This window comes from Budorcas taxicolor, chromosome 4 (assembly GCF_023091745.1).
Source record: "Budorcas taxicolor isolate Tak-1 chromosome 4, Takin1.1, whole genome shotgun sequence".
Lineage (NCBI taxonomy): Eukaryota > Metazoa > Chordata > Mammalia > Artiodactyla > Bovidae > Budorcas > Budorcas taxicolor.
Window position 1 is genome coordinate 79,190,115 of NC_068913.1, and position 19,653 is coordinate 79,209,767.

General features: G+C 44.6%; 1 protein-coding gene across 1 annotated transcript in view; it reads right to left on the bottom strand.

Annotated features, from left to right (window-relative positions):
* BLVRA (biliverdin reductase A) overlaps positions 1-17,183 on the bottom strand; it is a 36,820-nt gene extending 19,637 nt beyond the window's left edge. The window contains exons 1-3 of the mRNA XM_052638557.1: positions 17,153-17,183; positions 3,620-3,741; positions 532-651 (exon numbers count right to left, since the gene is read on the bottom strand). Of these exons, the coding sequence (XP_052494517.1) occupies positions 532-651; positions 3,620-3,741; positions 17,153-17,164 (254 nt within the window). The 5' untranslated portion in view covers positions 17,165-17,183. The remainder of the gene's footprint in view (positions 1-531; positions 652-3,619; positions 3,742-17,152) is intronic.
* Positions 17,184-19,653: the final 2,470 nt, after the last annotated feature.

Consider the following 19,653-nt stretch of genomic DNA (forward strand, 5'->3'; position numbering starts at 1 on the left):
GGCATTTCTCCAAGGCACAAAAAAGACATTGGCTCCATATCCTAAGTTATACGCTGAGAAGAAGGCAAATGTTGGTCGCTCAGTCGCTTCTGACTCTGCAGCCGGTGGATTATAGCCTGCTAGCCTCCTCTGTCCATGGAATTCTCCAGGCCAGAATACTGGAGTGGGTAGCCTTTCCCTTCTCCAGGAGATCTTCCCAACCCAGGGATCAAACCCAGGTCTCCCACATTGTAGGCAGATTCTAAGAAGGTAGGCACTAGTCAAACTACTCTCAATAAAATTTTTACAATGAAATAAGGCACTATAATTCTTTATGTGTCTAATGTTTTTAATTATGGTGAACTAAATATTAGTTCTATATTTTTCATGTCCTTATACCTTTATAACCCATATTGAGAGTTAACATTTTGATGATAATTTTTCAAAGTCCTGGATCCATCCCACTGATTATTAAGATCCCTGTGTAAGACGCTAGCCCAGGCATTTTCACCGTCCTGTACTACTGTGCAAGCAGAGGACTTGAACACCCACCTGATGTAGTCCTCGTGGCTGGAGCTCTCACTGCAAATAAAAGCAACCTCGACCTCTTGACTGGAAAGAGCCTCTTCCAGAGAAATTTGCGGCACCTCATCAATGCTCCCCAGCTCTCGTCTGTTTGAGAAGAACAGACAAGTGGAACTCAAAGCAGGCAGAACATCGGCTGAGAATAAATGAGTGTCATCCTGCTCCCCAGCTCCCAACAATGTCCTGGTGATCAGTTTTTGGAAATGAAGAAAGCAATTTCTTCCATCTCATTTCCAGGACACTTCCAGCACAAAGTAAGAAACAGAGCCTCCAGCACAGAGTAAGAAATTGGGGAACTGGCACTGAGTGCTGATACCACCGCTAACAGCCTGTATGATGTGGGAGCCTTTGAATTTATGTCATCTCTAAAATAAAAAGAATGGATTTCCTGTTATCTCATAAGAAGTAATCTCTATGGTCACTGCCACCTCCAAGCACTTGGCCAGACACTAGGACTGTCAAACCTAATCCAGATCCAAGACACTAACACTTCTGAGGGGCACAGTGCTGTGTGGCTTTGAGCTCCTTCACGTACATCATGGCCTTGTGTCCATCCAGCAGAAGGCGGGCGTCACTGCCTCCTTTATAGCCAAGCTGACAAAGCCCAGAGAGGCAGGGGCTCCACAGCTAACTGTAGTAGGGGCAGGACAGGAGCCTGAGCCTTCTGACTCCCACACAGTAAGAAGGACCCCTGCTTTAGAACACCTGAGAGTGCTGGCTGCACGTTGCCCCGGGGCCGAGGCTGGAGCAGAGGAGCAATCCTCCAACAGAGGTTGTCACAGAGGAAACGGGGCAGCTGGCAGGAGGCTTGAGGGCAGCGCAGAGCCCCCTTGAGTGGCAGCAGCCAGAGGGCAGCTGGGGGAGTTTGGCTGCTGAAAACATTCTGGTAGGTTCTTTCCTGTGGGGGCCACCCCATCTGCACTGCTTGGTCTGACCAATGCCTCTTGCTTGCCTCCCTGTGCCTTCCCAGTAGGGAAGCTGTGGTGAAGAGGAAAGGTTAAAATTTTACATAACCTCCTGCTCGTTCTGCCTCTGTAACTCAGCTTGCTCCTTGCAAAGTCTGGATCACAGAGGTCACGTAGTCTCAGAAAGACTTACAACACTAGGAACTGGAGCTTATCTCACTCACCCTTGTCCTGCTGTTTGCAATTGCCCAACCCTGCAAACCTGCTTAATCATGCCTGTCCATGTAAAGGTCAGGCATCCCCCTCCCCATCTTGACTACTGTTCCCACACTCACGAAACCCCTTAAACCACCCTATTAGCAGCTAGATTTGCCCACTATAGTCTGTCTACAAAAACTCTGTAACCCCTTTATTCGGGGCTCAGAGCTTGTAGTGTTGACTCTTTCGGGCTCACCGGCATAATAAACCTGAGCTCTCCAATTCTCCAAGGGTGGTGCTTGGTTTCTCGATTACTGGATTCTGCAACAGTGGGGAATGAACTAAAGTCCTCAGCTTCTAGCAAGCTTGGTCTGGTAGAGGGAGGAAGAGACTACATAACTACAACACAAGAATAACAGGTGGTGGGGTCTTCCCTGGTGGTTCAGTGGCTAAAACTCTGTGCTTCCAATGCAGGAGGCACGGGTTTGACGCCTGGTTAGGGAACTAAGATCCCACAGGCCATGCAGCATGGCCAAATAAAAATAACCAGAGGAATGCTGTGCCAGGGGTACAAGTGGGAGATTCCAGGAAGGCAAGGAACACCCAGTTCAGGGTTTCAGAAGAGGATTCCTGGGGAGGTGACAGGCCTTAGCAGGTAGGTTGTGAGGAACAGAGCATGTGGCGAGGGGACAGTGTGATAACAGCAGAGGGGTGGTAAAGCGAGAGGGAGGGAGGATGATGGCCATCCTATGGGACCGGGGTAGGTCAGGCATAGCACCAGCTTGCAGAGGAGGGCTGATGGGGAAGCAGAAGCCCCCCTTCAGCCCGGAGCCCTTGTACGTGAGACCCCAAATGCAGGCAGGGGAGCAGGGGGAGGAACAGTGCTGCTAAGCATGATGTCGAGTCTCCCATCTGTGGTGCTCCCTTAGAATCCTCCTGCGAGGGGAAGACTGACCAAGGGCAGGTTGCCAGCACTTCTGGGTTGCCTCTGTGCCCCCAAATTCACTTTAAGTCCTTAAGGAAGGGCTAGGTTCTGAGACAGGCAAACTGGAAGAAGGCAGGTCCCATAAATCAAAATAGGAAAGAACTTCTACATGGACCATCATGATGGTTACTTACGCTGGTCTAAGTACTGACATTTAGGTGATTTGTCTAAAGCACTAAAAAGCAGAGACCTGCCTGACTTGCTCTCTGCCCCAATGCCTGGGCTGATATAGGGCCTACCTCAGGTTCACAATGACTGCTGATAACTGATGTTACATGGTGTGAGTATTGTTAAGTAGTGTGTGTGGAAGTGGTGGGGGTCAAGGAGGAGCTGAGGGTGAGTAAGGGAAGAAGAAACGCAGTTAAAGTTAGGTTTTGGCTGAGTTACAGGAGATAAATGATAATCCTTAAAAGCAGGGTTCGGAATTATCAAAGGGGCAATGAATGCACGGTGTTTAAAAGCCAGGCTTTGGAATCGGATAGACGTGCACCGTCGTCCAGCTCTTCCACTTCTCCAGCTGTGTGACATCGGGCAAGTTACTTAACCTCTCTGAGGTTCAGCTTCTGGATCTGTCAAGTAGGTTGACATTGGCATTGATGTCAAATAACTGGTCAGGCTTACAAAGCCCAGGGCCCTGGAAGGCTGTCATAGTTAACTGATGGAACACACCTAAAGCCTTCTTTCAGGCCAGCCCACGTGAGTTCACTGCACCCCTCCTGTCACCGTCAGGCCCTGTGCTCACCTTCCCCACCTCTGCCTTTGCAGTCCCCTATAGGATGACTCACTGCACATCCCAGTTGCAGGGCCAGCACTGTTTACTTCCCAGACCTGTCTGAGATCTTGTGGGGCTGACCCTGCACAGTTCCCTGGAATGACCCCAGAGCTGGCTTGCTCTCTCTGGGGTCTGGAGAACCCTAATCCATTGCACCCAGCTCCCGGGGAATTACAGGGCACAAAGCAAAGCCACCTGGACACGAAGCCAATGAGGTTCAGGAACGCTGAGGAAGCGTGTGGACTCCGCAGGTCCCGGATCCGTACGGAGCCGGCTCTGCCGACGCCGACCACCACCACGCCAAACTTCCTCTCGGGCTGAAACACACGGGATTAGGTGGGGTTTAAAAATGGTCCAGGCTCATACTTACAATGTTTAACTTGAGTATTTGTGTCCTCCCTGCCGTGTATGGATGCTGAGCTTGTTTGGCTTGAGTACAATATCAACTGAAAAGACCAAATATTTTTCATTCTGAGAAAATTTAAAATCCAATAAACATTTATTAAAATCTAAAAGAACACCCCCCAGATGAAACAGTCTGGGCAGATAGCATAGAACAGCAAAACAGACACGTGGGCAGGACCAGTCAGGGACCAGACAAGCAAGCCAGGAGCCAACACAGATCACAGAAGCCACAGCAGGGAAGGGGAATGAGACTCCCTGAAATGCAGGGTTGGAGAGAAGGCTTCCCCCCAAATATTTCTGTGGCTGCTCTGACCTGTGTCATCCATGGAAAAGGCTCCTTGCACACTTGGCTCTCCACCCACTTCTACGGCCACCTCCCCCCTAATGAAAGATCTTCATCTTGAAGCTGTACCCAGCCCTAAGCTGGTACCTCTGTCCTCCCTAAATTTCTCCTCCAGTGGACGTACAAATCTGACGCAGCGGAGAGTCATACAGAAGTGACGGTGCTCAGTGAGATTCGGGGGGACGGGGCACATGGGCACACGGTCACCTTATTTCAGACTCCTCACCACCCTGGCTTTCTGGGTTCCAACTAAAGTCACTCTCACCCTACTGTGACAGCCTACTCATTATCTGGGTACAATGCATATAGTATTAGAATGAAAAATCAACTCAAGTTTTTCAAGTTATATAGCAACCTACTATAATCCAAACTGATAAAAATCCTCTATATATAAACTTCAAACCCAGTTCTTTTTGGATGCCTCCAAACACAGACACTCCAATGTCCCCCTTAGAGTCCCCTTTTCTGCCCCTTTGTCATCTGGGTATCACCATTTCCTACAGAGTTTGCCCCTCTTCCTGCATCCACTGCTCTGGTCTTGGCCCAGGACTTCTTTGCATCCTGCCTAATGATTTGATAAATCCTCCCCTGGTCTCACCCTTCCCATGGCTGGTACCCTGGGCTGCCAGAGCAGATGCTTCAGATGAAAACTAAGTCCTTCCCCTGATTAAAGCTCTTCATTTTCCCAACTGTTACAGACTGAATGACTGTATCCCTCAAAAGGCATACTGGGATCCCTGTCCCCCAATATGATGGCAGTAGGAGGTGGGGCCTCTGGGTAATCAGGGTGAGATGAAGTCACGCGGGAGGAGCCCCCACGAATGGGGCTGGCACTTTTCTAAGAGTCACAAGACAACCTGACTCCTCTCCCTGCTCTCTGCCCATGTGAGGACATAATAAGGAGTCAGCAGTCTGCAGCCCACAAAGGGGGCCCCCATATCTCAGCCTGATCTCAGACTTCTGGACTCTGAACTTCAAGAGAATTTCCGTGGCACTGTACAGCAGCCCAAACCATGAGACAGTTTGTAAGAAAACAACTGAAGGGGAAAAACAATCCAAGACCATGTTATACCAAACACGAGTCCTTCCACAACCCAGCTCCAGCCTGCTTCTCCAGCACTGCCTTTCAGTCACCTCCTCCACTTTACAACTTCAGGCTTTCGACCTTCCGAGAACACACAGGACTGTTCACTCCCTCCCAGTCTTTGCAAATCCTGTGTTTGCCTGGAAGGAGGTTCTCCCTACCATCCACAGGGGGATGCCTTCAAAGCTTTCAAGACTTGGGCAAATTAAACCATATGAAGGCTTTCCTGATGCTATCAGTTAGATTTTTTTTTGCATATAATAAAGATCACCCATTTCGTGTACAGTTCTATGGATTCTGACCAACACAGACTTACATACCTACCACAATCAAGATAGAGAACAGTTCTATCATCCTCTCCAAAATTACCCATACTTCTTTGCAGTTCCCCTGCCAGGCAACCATCGACTTGTCTACTATCCCAGTAGTTTTGCCTTTTCTAGAATATCATATAAGTGAAATCACAATATGCCGCCTTTGGGGTCTGGCTTCCACTTAAAACAATGCATTTTTTATCTGTGTTGTTACGTGTATCAATCATTTCTTTATATTACTGAGTACTAGTCATAATAGCTTGTTTATCCATTTGGCAACTGAAGAACATGATGCTTCTGGTTCAGATGAATTCATAATTAATTCAATTATGAATAAAGCTGCTATAGATAGTCATGTCCTACTTTCTATGTAAGCAGAGTTCTCATTTAACTTGGGTAAATACCTGGGCATGAGTTTGCTGTGTCATAGGGCAAGTGTAGGCTTAACTTTATGAGAAACTGCCCAACTGTTTTTTTTCCAAAGTATACCTTTATATTTTACCTGGAAGGAGCTTCTCCCTACCATCCACAGGGGGATGCCTTCAAAGCTTTCAAGACTTGGGCATCTTAAACCATATGAAGGCTTTCCTGATGCTATCAGTTAGATTTTTTCTTTTTTTTGCATATAATGAAGATCACCCATTTTGTGTACAGTTCTATGGGTTCTGACCAACACACACTTACATACATACCACAATCAAGATACAGAACAGTTCTATCATCCCCTCCAAAATTACCCATACCTCTTTGCAGTCAACTGTTTCCGCTGCCAGGTAACCATCGACTTGTCTACCATCCCAGTAGTTTTGCCTTTTCTGGAATATCATATAAGTGAAATCACAATACGCCGTCTTTGGGTCTGGCTTCCACTTGAAACAGTGCGTTTATACTGGTCTGCATTCTGTCACTGAGGTCTGAGGGGTCCAGTGGTTCTGCATTCTTGCCAGCACCTGGTATCACCAGGTCTCCTCCTCTCTCCATTTTAGCCATTGTAATAGGTGGGCTGTGGTCTCTCCTCGAAGTTTCTATTTGCAGTTCCGTAATGACTAATGCGGAGAAGGCGATGGCACCCCACTCCAGTCCTCTTGCCTGGAAAATCCCACGGATGGAGGAGCCTGGAAGGCTGCAGTCCATGGGGTCGCTAAGAGTTGGATACACCTGAGCGTCTTCCCTTTCACTTTTCACTTTCCCGCATTGGAGAAGGAAATGGCAACCCACTCCAGTGTTCTTGCCTGGCGAAAGGGACAGGGGAGCCTGGTGGGCTGCCACCTATGGGGTCGCACAGAGTCGGACACGACTGAAGCGACTTAGCAGCAGCAGCAGCAGCAGCAATGACTAATGATGTTGAGCACTCTTTCATGTGTTTATTTGCCATCTATAAATCTCCACTGGTGAGGTGTCTGATTATTCCACAGGCTATATCAACTATCTACAACTAGGCAGGGGATGCCAGGCCTGTCTTTAAATATACTGGGTCCTTAAACCCATCTTCTCTGGAAGCCATCAAGCTTTTTTGTTTTGTTTTATTTGCATACACTATCCAATTGTCCTAATATCATTTATTGAGAAAGACCAACCTTGTTCTGTTGAAATGCCTTTGTACCTTGGGGAAGCTGTCTTGATCACTATAGTTTTATGGTAAGTATGGAAGTCCATCACCGTGAATTCATTTTCTTTTTCAAAATTATGGTTCTCCTGCCTTTACATATAAATTTTAGAACTGATGACTAGATAAATAAAATGAAGTAAAATAAAAATTCCTGCCAGAGTTTTGAGTGGGATTATATTGAATTTATGGATATGTTTGAGGAAAAAAACCCAACATCTTCAGTAAAATGAATCTTCTAATCCATGAATATGGCATATATATATATATATACATTTATTTAGGTCCTTGATTTCTTTCATTCTGTCAGTTTCAGTGGATAGATTCTGCACACATTTTCGTTAAACTTATACTTAAATTTTTATGATTTTTAGTGCTGTTATAAATTTTATTTATAAATGAAATGATGCTTTACCTTCCACTTCCAATTGCTCATTGTGCGTATATAGACATACAGCTGATTTCTGTATACTGACTTGGCATCTTGCAATCTTACTGAACTCACTTATTCTAGCAGTTTTTTTGTAATTCTATTACATTCTCCACATAGACCATAGAGTGAGATGTGACTAGAAATGATTTTACTTCCAATCTGTATGTGCTTTACTCACTTTTCTTGCCTGACTGCCCTGGGTGGGTATGATTTTGAATAGGAGCAGTAAGAGAGGGCAATCTTGCTTACCTTTTAATCTGTGGGGATAAAGTTTCTTCTTTCACCATGGCTGTAGATTTTTTTGTAGATATCCTTTATCAGGATGTGGATATTTCCATTTATCCATATTTTGCTTACATTTTAAAATCATAAGTGGTCTAATTTTGTCAAGTGCCTTTTCTGTGTCTATTGAGATGATCATGTGATATTTTTCTTTTTAAAGTCCGTTGATACAATGACAACTTTCATTCCTAGGATAAACCTCACTTGGTCATAATGTATTATCCTTTACATATACTGTTGATTCTATTTGCTAAAATCTTATTTTAAATGTTTGCATCTGTGTTCATGAGAGTTGTTCAGTCGCTAAGTCATGACTGAGATAACATTATACCATTTCTCTTACAACAGTATACTTCCACTTCCTCTCTCCCTGACTTTGCACTACTGTTGTTACATAACTTATAAACTGCTCAAGGTGCCAGTCAGGATTCAGTAATGTGTTCTAAGCACAGAGTTTTAACACGGGGAATCAGAGGTTTACATCACCACTGCAACCACTGGGGAGCTAAAGCCAGAGAAGCCGTCACTGACCATCTCCTACTGCAATCAAGCAAGTGATTCTCAAGAGTTTGCCTGGAAGCCAAGACCAGGAAAGCATCTGCAGCCTGAAGCTTGGAAGAGCAACTGTGCTCTCTGAATAAGTTTCTTTCTTCAGCCTCCAAATCTCCCAGGAGCGCCTCTCACTGGCCAAGTTCACACATGAAATGGAACTTTGGGAAATGTAGTTCTAAGCTTGTGGCCACAATGCCCAACTGACAACAGGCCGTTTAGTCCAGTTAGTGCCTTCTGGGTTACAAGTCTAGCTTTTAATTTTTATTTTTGACAGTATCATACACAAAAAAGCAGAAAGACAGTCTTTAGAGAAATCTGTACTGAATAGCCAAAATACAAGTCTGATCAAATATTTGCTTCTTCTTTCACTCAGAAAAGGAAACAAGCAATTTCCTTATGAGGCTGATCAAATATTTGTTTCTTCTTTCACTTGGAAAAGGAAACAAGCAATCTCCTTATGAGGCTGAATATTTATGGTATTCCTAAGATTAAGTACTAAATTACTACATTACAGAAAATAACGAGGATCATAGGTTTCTGTTAGCTTTAAAAGGCATGAGGTTAAGAAACAGCTTCCTTATCTGTAAGGAGCCAAGTCACTTTTTCCATTTTAATAATTAATGATACACACACACTTGTAAACCTGGCTTACATACTGTCTGACTGAAAGTGCTTTCAAATTTCGTTTAGACAACATTCCTTTGCAAAACTGATACCAAGAGACAAGATATGGGTGAAAATGCTGACATATTAACAACTGAGTTCCTCATTGGGAAAGAACTTCATTTTTGAGAAAAATGACTTTGCTAGACCATTTCACCTGTGTCTGTTCATATTACATGAGGCATCAAGGCACGTCCTGAAAGGAAACTGCAAATCAAAGAGATGAAGGCTTCTGGTTTTCCACTTCACACGTAAGGAGCTTGAAAGCTGCCGCTCTACCCTGACAAATAAACAGCTAACCAGACTGAAAAGCTCACTAAAACCAACTCCTGTAGGATCCTTAAGAGAGGTGAGAACATGAGGCAAACTGCTGCCCCCACGACTGGAGAAACAGAGGGACTAATGCAGAGAATAACTCGGCGGAGCAGAGACTCTAGAGTGGGAAGCGCAGCAGGAACCAACAGGAAAGTCTGACCTGTAACAGACAAGTGACTGGGGGCTCGGCATGGACAACTCTGAGACCTAGAAACCCCAGAGGGACCCAGTCACAGGAAGCCCCTCTCAGCTTTGTGACGTTTACCTCCAGGAGCTTGACCAGGTTCTCACAGTAAATACTGGAGACACTTCCTCTCATGTTTCCAACAAGACTGGGTAAAAGCATCACTCTTGAAATTCACCAGTGCTTTGTATTTCCTAAGGAGACTGCCCTTACAGGAAACTAGTTAACCAGACCCTTACCTGCTGGGGTATTATTAGACCCTAACTGACTGCAGGGTAGGAAAAAACAGTTGGCCCTTGAACAACATGGGTTTGAACAGTGCTTATGTGTGGATTTTTTTCAATTCTAAATTATCACTGTACTAGACAATCATGGCTGGTTGAATCTGTGGATACAGAACTGTGGGTATGGAGGAAATGTGCGTATGGAGGGTGGACGATGAGTTACAGGCAGATTCTCAACTATCCAGATAGTCAGTATCTCTAACCCTGGTACTGTTCCAGGGTCAACTGTACAAAACTCCAGGCTACTCTAGAATTCCACTTGGGAGAAGGGAAACACCCAACCCTAGCCCACACTAGCCATACTCCCCCACCTAAGAAGGGCAGGAAAATAAGCTGAAAAATACTTCTGTGGTTCATAGTGCAGAGCCACAGGCTCACCAGAAGACTGAGACTCGATCACAGGACTGTAGAATGTGTCCCCTCCCCCTACACTCCCCCACCATGTGAGGCCCATTTAAAGCAGTTCCTTTCATATGATACATCATGTCTGGAGATCAAGAAAATACGACAAGCCATAACAAGACAAAAAACACAATCTGAAGAAAGAGAGAAGCGTCAAAACCAGACATAACAGGAGTGTTGAAATTACCGAGACTGGGAATTTAAAACAACTATGATTACTATGATTAGGATCTAATGGATAAAGTAGAAAACATCTAAGAACAGATGGGCAATGTAAGAAATTGAGAGAAATCCTGAGACAGAAGAAAAAAGAAATGCTAGAGATCAAACACAATGTAACAGAAATGAAGAATGCCTCTTATGGGCTTATTAGTAGACTAGATACGGCACTGGAAAGAGTCCGTAAAACTGAAATAGCAACCCCCGAAAACTTGAAAAGCAAAGAGAAGAGAGACTGAAAAAAGGAAGAGAATACCCAAGGACTGTGGGTCACTACAAATGGTGTAACACTCATGTAACAAGAACACCAGAAAGAGGAGGAAGAGAGAAAAGAACACGAGATATATTTGAAATAATAATGAATAAGAATTTCCCTAAACTAACGGCAAGACACCAAACCACAGATCTAGGAAGTTCAGAGAATGCCAAAGAAGATAGATGCCTGTCCCAAAAAATGATGTTCAGGCATACCATTTTCAAATCACAGAAAAGCAAAGATAAGGAAAAACCCTGAAAGAAGCCAGGGGAAAAACCTTACCTGCAGAACAAAGATAAAAATTATATCCAACTTCTCCTCAACAACCATACAAGGAAGGAGAGTGGAGTGAAATATGTCATGTGTCAAGAAGAAAACCTTACCAACCTAGAATTCTGTACCCTGTAAAGTTATCCTTCCAAAGTGGAGGAGAAATAAAGACTTTCTTAGACAAACAAAAATTTGAGGGAATTTGTAGTAGACCTACCTTGCAAGAAATATGACAAGAATTTCTTTAGAGAGAAGAAAAATATTACAGGTGAGAAACTCAGATCTACCTAAAGAAAGGAAGATGGATTAAGTGAAGGTAAAATACAAACTTTATTTTTCTTATTCTTAATTAATCTAAATAAAATAATAACAGCAACAAAGTATTGAATCATTTATGCTTATGTATATATTTACATTTATGTAAATGCACATACATAAGTGAAATGAATGACAGCACCGATCCACAGGACAAGAAGGAGGAATGGGATTATTGTTATTCTACAGTACTCACACGACCTGTGAAGTGGTACAGTTATTATTTGAAAGTGGATTTGAATTAGTTGTAAATGTATACTGCATGCTCTGGCACAACCAATAAAAAAGTTTAAAAAATGAAGTATAACCAATATGCTAAGAAAAAAGAGAATATGGAACCATATAAAATACTCAGTTTAAATCACAAAAGGCAGAAGCATGGAAGACAAAAATAGGACCAAAGAACAAAGTCAGTGAATAGAAAACAATAACAAATATTAATCCAACTGTATCAGTGATCACTTTGAATGTTAATGGTCTAAATGCATCAATTAAAAGATAAAGATTGTTGGAGTGGACCAAAAATCAAGGCTCAACTCTACGTTGCCTACAAGAATCCACTTTAAATACAAAGGGTTGGGAAGATCAAACCAACCAAGGCTTGCTCTGCCAACTCAGAAAAAAAAATTTTTTTGTTTTGAGATAAGGAGGGTAGAAAAAATGTAAAATCACCATAGAACTTCAAGGTGGAAGGTATGAGGGCCAAGTGCTAGGTTCCCACTCCAAGAGGGGGTATGATGATTGCAAAGTCAGGAAGGACAACCTAATGTTTTTCAATCATTTACAAGAATCAGTAAGTTTGACCACACATTGGCTGGCATGGGAAAACAGGCATACTCATATGTTGCTAGAGGGTGAGGAGAACAGGCAACCTTTGTGGAGAACAGCTTGGAAACATTTAACATGCAAATACTCTTTGTTGGGCATGGGGGGGAATTCATTTTTAAAGCACATACATAAGTGAAATGACTCAGGTTTATTGCAGCCTTGCTTGTAACAGCAAAAGACTGAATATAAAGTATATGTTATCAATAGCAGGCTGGTTAGATAATTATGGTATACTTTGAAAATGGAATGCTACATAGCTATAAAAAAAGAACAAGGAGGTTTTTTATGTACTGGAAGGGACTGATCTCCAAGATACATTGTTGGGTGAGAAAAGCAAAATACAGACCAGTGTAAGATATGTGCTCTAGTTTATGTTAAAAAAAAAAAAAAAGGAGGGCAGGGCAATGGCTGAAGGAAAAAAAATACTTGTATATGTTTTTAATCTCTCTGGAAGGACCGACAAGAAACCAGTAAAGGTAGTTGCCTTGGACCATGAGAACAGAGTAGCTGGGAGAGAAGAGGACTTCTCAGGATCAAGTTTTCGTGTGTGTGTGAAATTCTTTAAAATTTTGAATCATGTGAATGTATGTTATTCAAAACAGAAACACTTCAGATAGATATAAAAATCCGAGGAATGCTCTGAGTAGATGAGAACTCTACAGTTTGTACAGAGTTGGGCGTACACCCTGCTCCCTTCCCGGGCCCTCACTACAGAGCCGGGTGTCCTCTGCTGTCTGCCCTCCAGGACACTCTGCCCCTGGTGGTGCCCACTGCCCCCAGATCAGCCGACACCCCACAACTCCAGGCTGCGTCTGCTCTCCCCACTCGCCCTTCCAGTTCAGCTGTAATCTGGGTTTCACTACAAACCTCTCTGCCTCATTACAGGTCATCTCAGATCTTCACCAACTTCAAGGGCTCTCCCTAGGCTGCATTCTCCTGGACCTCACTCCTGTTTGATACTTGAGGGGACCTTCCTAAAATTCACTCCTTCCCTGTCTTCCCTCACCTCACAGCGAGATTTCCTTTTCAGCCTTCACCACTTTCCCTCTTCATCCTGCACCCTGGTGGTGCACGTTCCCCCATGCTCAATCCTGTGCCCCTGGTCTTCTCTCCTCCCCGTATTCCCCGAGCAGGGGAGGGGTGCCTCTCCTTAAGGTTTCCAAGACCACCGTTGTGCTGAAGGCTCCAACATCGTGCACGGTGAGCTGTCCTCTCCTCCAAGCTCTAGACCCAGGAAGGAATGCCAACTGGGCATTTCCACCTGGCCGTCCCACCCTGACCTGGATCCTCCTGTCCTGTGCTAGACTCCAACCATCAGCCTCACTTGACAGACTGTGCTCTGAACTTCCGGGCAAAGGCCACGGGCTCCGCAAATTCTATCAGGCACCCAGCGTGACGTGCTGGAAATCCCGGGAATCTTTGCTGCCTCAGACAAATCCTCTGAAACCAAAGGGCTGACTGCAGCTGAGAGCCTGTTCCTCCCTCCCTGCTTCAGCCAGCCTCAAGTCACTTCAGGTTTCTCTTCCTCTGCATTTTTACTAATCCACGCAAGCTCTGGATTGCTGTACATGATGACTAGACAGTCTCTGAATCATCCCATCACTGAGCCAACTGCCACACAATGAGAACACATGGTGTTTGAGGCACCAGGTCAGATGCTGTGGGGATGCTAAGATGAAGGAGGCGCACGGACAGTTCTATTCAAGTCAGAGAATGGAAGGTCACAAAAGAAGTGATCATTAAAGGGCCATGGAAATTCACACAAGGGAGGTATCACTTCCAGAGACAGAGAGAGCTCTGAGATGTTTTACCGGAGCAGTGAGGACCATGTCAGGCTGCCCAGGGATTAGACAGGAAATGGCAGTGAGAAGGGGGTCACAGAAGGTGGTCACAGGGTATTTAAGGAAGAAGAGAAAGCAGACAAGTTAGAGAGGGGTCCCACGGTCTGGGAATATTTTTAAAAGGTTAAGAGAGAAAAGCCACCAAAAGAAGGAAAGTCGAAATTATAGAACAGAAGGGGTGGTTGACGATTGACAGAACTATTACTGAGCCAGGCTCCATGAGCTTAATAAGAGTGCAAAGTTTCTACTCTGTGCACAATGTCCAAGACCATGAGAATTAGAGCGAGTCATGGCGCCTTCGGATAAGAGGGCAGAGGCACCAGAAAATGGTTAACAGAGGTCAACCCTGGGGTAGGGGAGCCTGGGGTGATGAGTTAGTGAGGATACTCACTTTTGACTATTTAACATTTTGTAGCTTTTGAGTTTTGTTCTAGGTCTGTGTATGGACACTACTACAAAAATGAATTTTTTATAAAAACTTGTTCTTTGTTTTACACATATATATTCTTTTTTTATATTCTTTTCTATTATGGTTTATCACAGGAGATTGGATATAGTTCCCAGTGCTATACATTAGGACCTTGTTATCCATTCTAAATGTAAGAGTGTGCATATACCCACCCCAAACTCCCAGTGCATCTCTCCCTCCCCACTTCCCCCTTGGCAACCAGAAGTATGTTCTCTATGTCAAGGAGCCTCTTTCTGTTTTGTAGATAGGCTCATTTGTGCCATATTTTAGATTCCACATACAAGTGATATAGTATGTGTCTTTCTCTTTCTGATTTACTTCACTTCAGGAGGATCATCTCTAGCTGCGTCTGCGTTGCTGCAAATGGCATTGTTTCCTTCTTGCGGCTGAGCAGTGCTCCATCATACGCATGCCCCGCATCTGCTTTCCCCGTTCATCTGTCGATGGACATTTAGGGTGTTTCCGTGCTGTGACTTGTGAATAGTGCTGCTCTGAGCATAGAGGTACATGTTTCTTTTAGAATTATATTAAAAAACTACTTTTAAAAGATGAATTTCAGTATAATACTAGGAAAAGACTATAGCAGGTTGAGCATGTCAACAACCCTCCTTCTGAAGGGGATGAGAAAATAGGATTACAGTAGCTTGAGAAGACCTCAGGTGTTGTTTCCTTCTGAAAAAGTGAAAACTAAAGCAGTTGGAAATGCTGACGGGAAAGAACTGGTAGACACAAGTTGAACAATGCAGCTGGTCAAAGAGGAATTCAGAGAGGTGGTACAGAATCTGAACAGGCAGCAGATCTTTGGTTCTGAGTGTGGACAGTGTTGCTTATCATGCCAGTAAACAGAGGATGTTGAGGCTACCAAGCCAGCAACCTCTGCAGCTACCCGCAATGGTGCACCCGCAGGGGACTCAAGATGGGAAGGAATAGGATACTGGTCTAGGGTGCTAAGGTGCATGTCAGAAGAATGATTTCAATAAGCCTAGACTCTTGCATCTTCTCATACACACACAAGTGATAAATTCACTAATTTGAGATAGTTGCTTTCCTTTAATTAATAACAATCTTTTGATCACCTTCCAAATACCTGTTTTTTTGTTTTTTTTGTGTGTTTGTTTGCAAAAACTTCTATATATCCTTGGCACATCCCTTACCTCTTTAGAACAGTCCCTCAGAGCTATAAGAGAGGCCGTAGCCCAGGCTTAAGTTTTCAGTAAGTCTGCCCATAAAACATAATTCTCAACTTTGCATGTTTTTCAGTTGACCCACATTCACAAGAAATGTCTGGGAAGGGATGCAGTGGGTCCTCTCCTGAAGTCCATTCCCCTTCCTTTTTCCCAGATCCAGCTCTGGTGTAGAGGAGAAGATGCTCTAGCTGAGAAAATCCTGGCTCCTCTGACACAGTAATTGGTCCAGGAATGGGGATATGACCCAGATCTGGCCAATGAGGCCTAAAAAGGCACTTGGTGGAACTTCAAGAAAGGAGGCTGCCACTCTTCTGGGAGAGCTGCAAGAATCCATCTCTTTCTCCCACTCAGAGTGAATGAGGATGCATGTAGCCCCAACCGCTGCTGGCAGCCATTCCTATAACCATGAGGGCCACTATCTCCCAGATGAAGCCAACACCTGGATGACAGCAAAGAGATGAAAAGACCCTGGATCTTTGATGAGATGGCTGAGCCACTGGATCAGCCCGCCCTGGAGCCTGCCCTCCATCTGGACTTCCAGGACAAAAACCACATTGAATTGGGATTTTCTGTACTCGCAGTCTGGAGCTCTCTCACTGATAAACACCCCTTCCTCTAGGAAGAAAAACAAGACAAATGGGGAGGCAGAAACTGAGAGAGATGATGTCTGATGGTTCCAATTTTTCTCCACAAAGTAAAAGACTAAGAGTGAGGAAGGAGCTGGGAGGAGCGAGGAAGACCGGACCTGGTTATTCAGGGCAGAGGGAAAGAGAGCTGTCTGGGGGCCAAGGAGGGGACCTGGTGGGCATGCTGAGTACCCAGATGAGGATTTTGAGAAGTTTGTCAGCTGCAAATAGCATGAAACTGTGCCACTCACCCAAGACCACCATCCTGTGGGCACGGCCTCTGGGCTTGCCATGCAGGATCGGGGGACAAGGGGAAAGGAGCTGGGGGCATGAGCACAGCAGCAGTGAAGGAGAGGACCCCAGGGTCTAGCTGGACCTGAAGGGAGTGAAAGCAGAAAGGGCTGATTGGTCAGGAAAACACAAAGGTACAAAGAAACAAGGCATCTCACTGGACTGAAGAACAGGTTCAGTGGGAGTGAGAATACAAGGAGGTGATGCAGAGGAAGGTCCTTCTAAGCAGAGTCAATCGTCCCCAGAATAACACTAGGGCCCAGCAGCTGCCATGCTCCATTGTAGCCCACTCCACCCCAGCCCATGAGTGTTGTTTCAGGATTAACTGAGGTAGATAAATTCTAATCTAACTAAAGTTGGACAGACACAGATAAGAGCTCAGAAGGGCCTAATTCTTCCCATATCACCCAGAGCCATGTGCGTGGCAGGATGCAGGGGACATCTTTTCAAGTTTGTGCTGATGTTTCCAAAAGCTCTGGAGGGAAAGACGCTCTGTGAAGGAGGAATGAGGCATGCTGCAATAAAAGCATCTTTAAATCGGTCCTCTTAGAGAACTCACCTCTGTGTTCATCTTGGTCTCTTTCTGTAGAAGCTGTGAAAACAAAAGCAGAGGATCAGGACCTTGGTGGCACTCACCCCCAACTCTGTGCAGACACTCTCCTTGATCACCTCCCCTTCTCCCCCACTTCCTGTCCAATTGGCTCTGTCTCCCTCAAATGCCTTCATCACCTTGCCCTCCAGTGAGGGGACCCAGGTGTCTGTGCTGAGGCAGGTCCTCGCTGCCCACCCTGGGACATCACACCAGTACTGTTTCTCTAAAGGATACTGCCAACCTCTAAGGTGTTCTCCTATATTGGAAGGGATGCCTCTGTGTACTTAAAAGAATGATGCATTTCCCAAAGTTGGGGCTTGGAGAGAGGAGCTTCCTGTCTACCCTTCTTTTATGGGGACAAATAAGGCAGTAAGAAATATATACCTTCTTTTTTCCCTCCTCGCTGAGTTTCCCAGGGACTTAAATATGTTAAAAAATCAGGACTGATGCATATACACTACTATGTATAAGACAGATAACTACTAAGGACCTACGGTATAGCACAGGAAACTCTATACTCAATATTCTGTAGTGACTCATATGAGAAAAGAATCTAAAAAAGAGTGGATATATGCATATATATATTAATTGATTCACTTTGCTATACACCTGAAACTAATACAATATTGTAAATGAAAATTTACAATTAAAATTGGACTCATATGAGAAAAGAATCTAAAAAAGAGTGGATATATGCATATATATATTAATTGATTCACTTTGCTATACATCTGAAACTAATACAATATTGTAAATGAAAATTTACAATAAAAGTTAAAAAAAAAATAGTTCAGTGGGCTACTCTGAAGCCTTGGCATTAAGGAGGAGGAAGAAGGGAGGAGACAGGTGAGCAAGAGTCACAGGGAATAAGGAAAGAAAAAGAGAAGATGAGGGGAAACGAGAGAGAAGGCAAAGAAATAAGGAACCTGTACAGAATACTGGGGCTCCAAAGTTTGGGGGTTCCAAACTTTCATGGGCTCCTGGGGCTGCCTGCTGGAAATGTGCTTTTCTGGCTTGCACCCCCAGAGCTTCTACTCTGGGGAGAGAGGTTAAGAGTGTGCATGTTCGACAGGTATCTAGGAGACCGTGCTCAGATGGTCAGAGAACCACTCTTGGAGAATCACTAGAATTGAGAGTGGAACGGATGGGTCCCAAAGAGTGAACTTTTTCATTCATTTTCAGAACAGTTAGAATTTTCACTTGATTTTAACTAGGATGGTGAGTGAGGGTTGGAGGACAGAAGTGATGGAGAAGGGACTAAGGAAGCCTCTCCAGCCCTTCCACCTGGGGTGAGGGGTTGTCTGGGATGCCAACAAAAAAGATGCTCCTGAGGAGCTGAGAAGGGGAAGGAGAGCCCTCCAGGGCCTCCAGAAAGGGAGGCTGAGGTAGCCCCTGTCCTTGGACCAGTCCTGCATTTGATTTTATTCTCTTTCGGAATATAAGAAGGGTTACATGTAGTGAAATGAACTGACTGGCAACAGCAAAAATAACACCCATCTTGAACAGCCTTGACTCCTGGCAATCCTCAGATCACCTAGGCTGTGCATTGAAAATAACCGGTTTTCAGTATTTCCCTTCTGAAAATAACAAGTTTCCAGTAATTCCCTTCCCTCCTCCCTTCCTGTTCCTCCTTCCTGCTTTTGACGGTGGGTCTCATGACCCAAGCTGGTCAGCACACATGTCTCTCCTTTGGCCATGTGGAAGCTTTCCAAGTTTCCTGGAAAATCTGAATAGAGGAACTTGTTAGAAATCAGACCCTAGAAAGCAGAGAGTGAGTGATAAAGAGGGTGAGCTTTCTTCTCAGGTCCTCGGGAGTCAGTGTGGGTATGATGTCTTCTTGTTCATAAAACACCTCCAAAGAATAACCAAGACACTGATGGCAAAGCCAGAAAAAGCCAGAACTAAGTCAAGGATGTGTGCTGGGCAATGGTCTAGACTACAGAGGCTCCCGGAGGAGCCTGCCCCTCACAGATTCCTCTCCATCACTCTATGGCAAGTTACTTATCCTGTTGAGAATGTTAGTGTGAGTGTTCCTTGGGGCTTACATGTGGGTGGGGAAGTCCGATAACAAAACAGGAGGAGGTGGATAACAGTTGTGAGACTGGGTCAGCTACTTTATCTACATGAACCTAATCTTTGAAAACTGACAAAAAGGCTAATAATATTAACTCCACTTTACATATGAGGGACCTGAAGTTCAGGGTAGGTTAAAGCACTTGGCCTCACAGTCAGCGTGTTGTGGTTCTGAGTTGTAACTTTCAGCTTCCTGGCTCTGGAGCCAAACGCAGAATGCTCCAGAGATCTTTCCAGGGCTGTCTGACACTCAGCCAGAGAGCTGCTATAATAAACAGGAGATAGAGGGTTTGATCTGGCTTCAGTCAAGGACTGCTCAAGTGACCCCGGTCAAACAGGTTCCCCATTTGTAGGCTAAATGGCTGGACTTCATCTTTAACGTCTCTTCTAGCTCT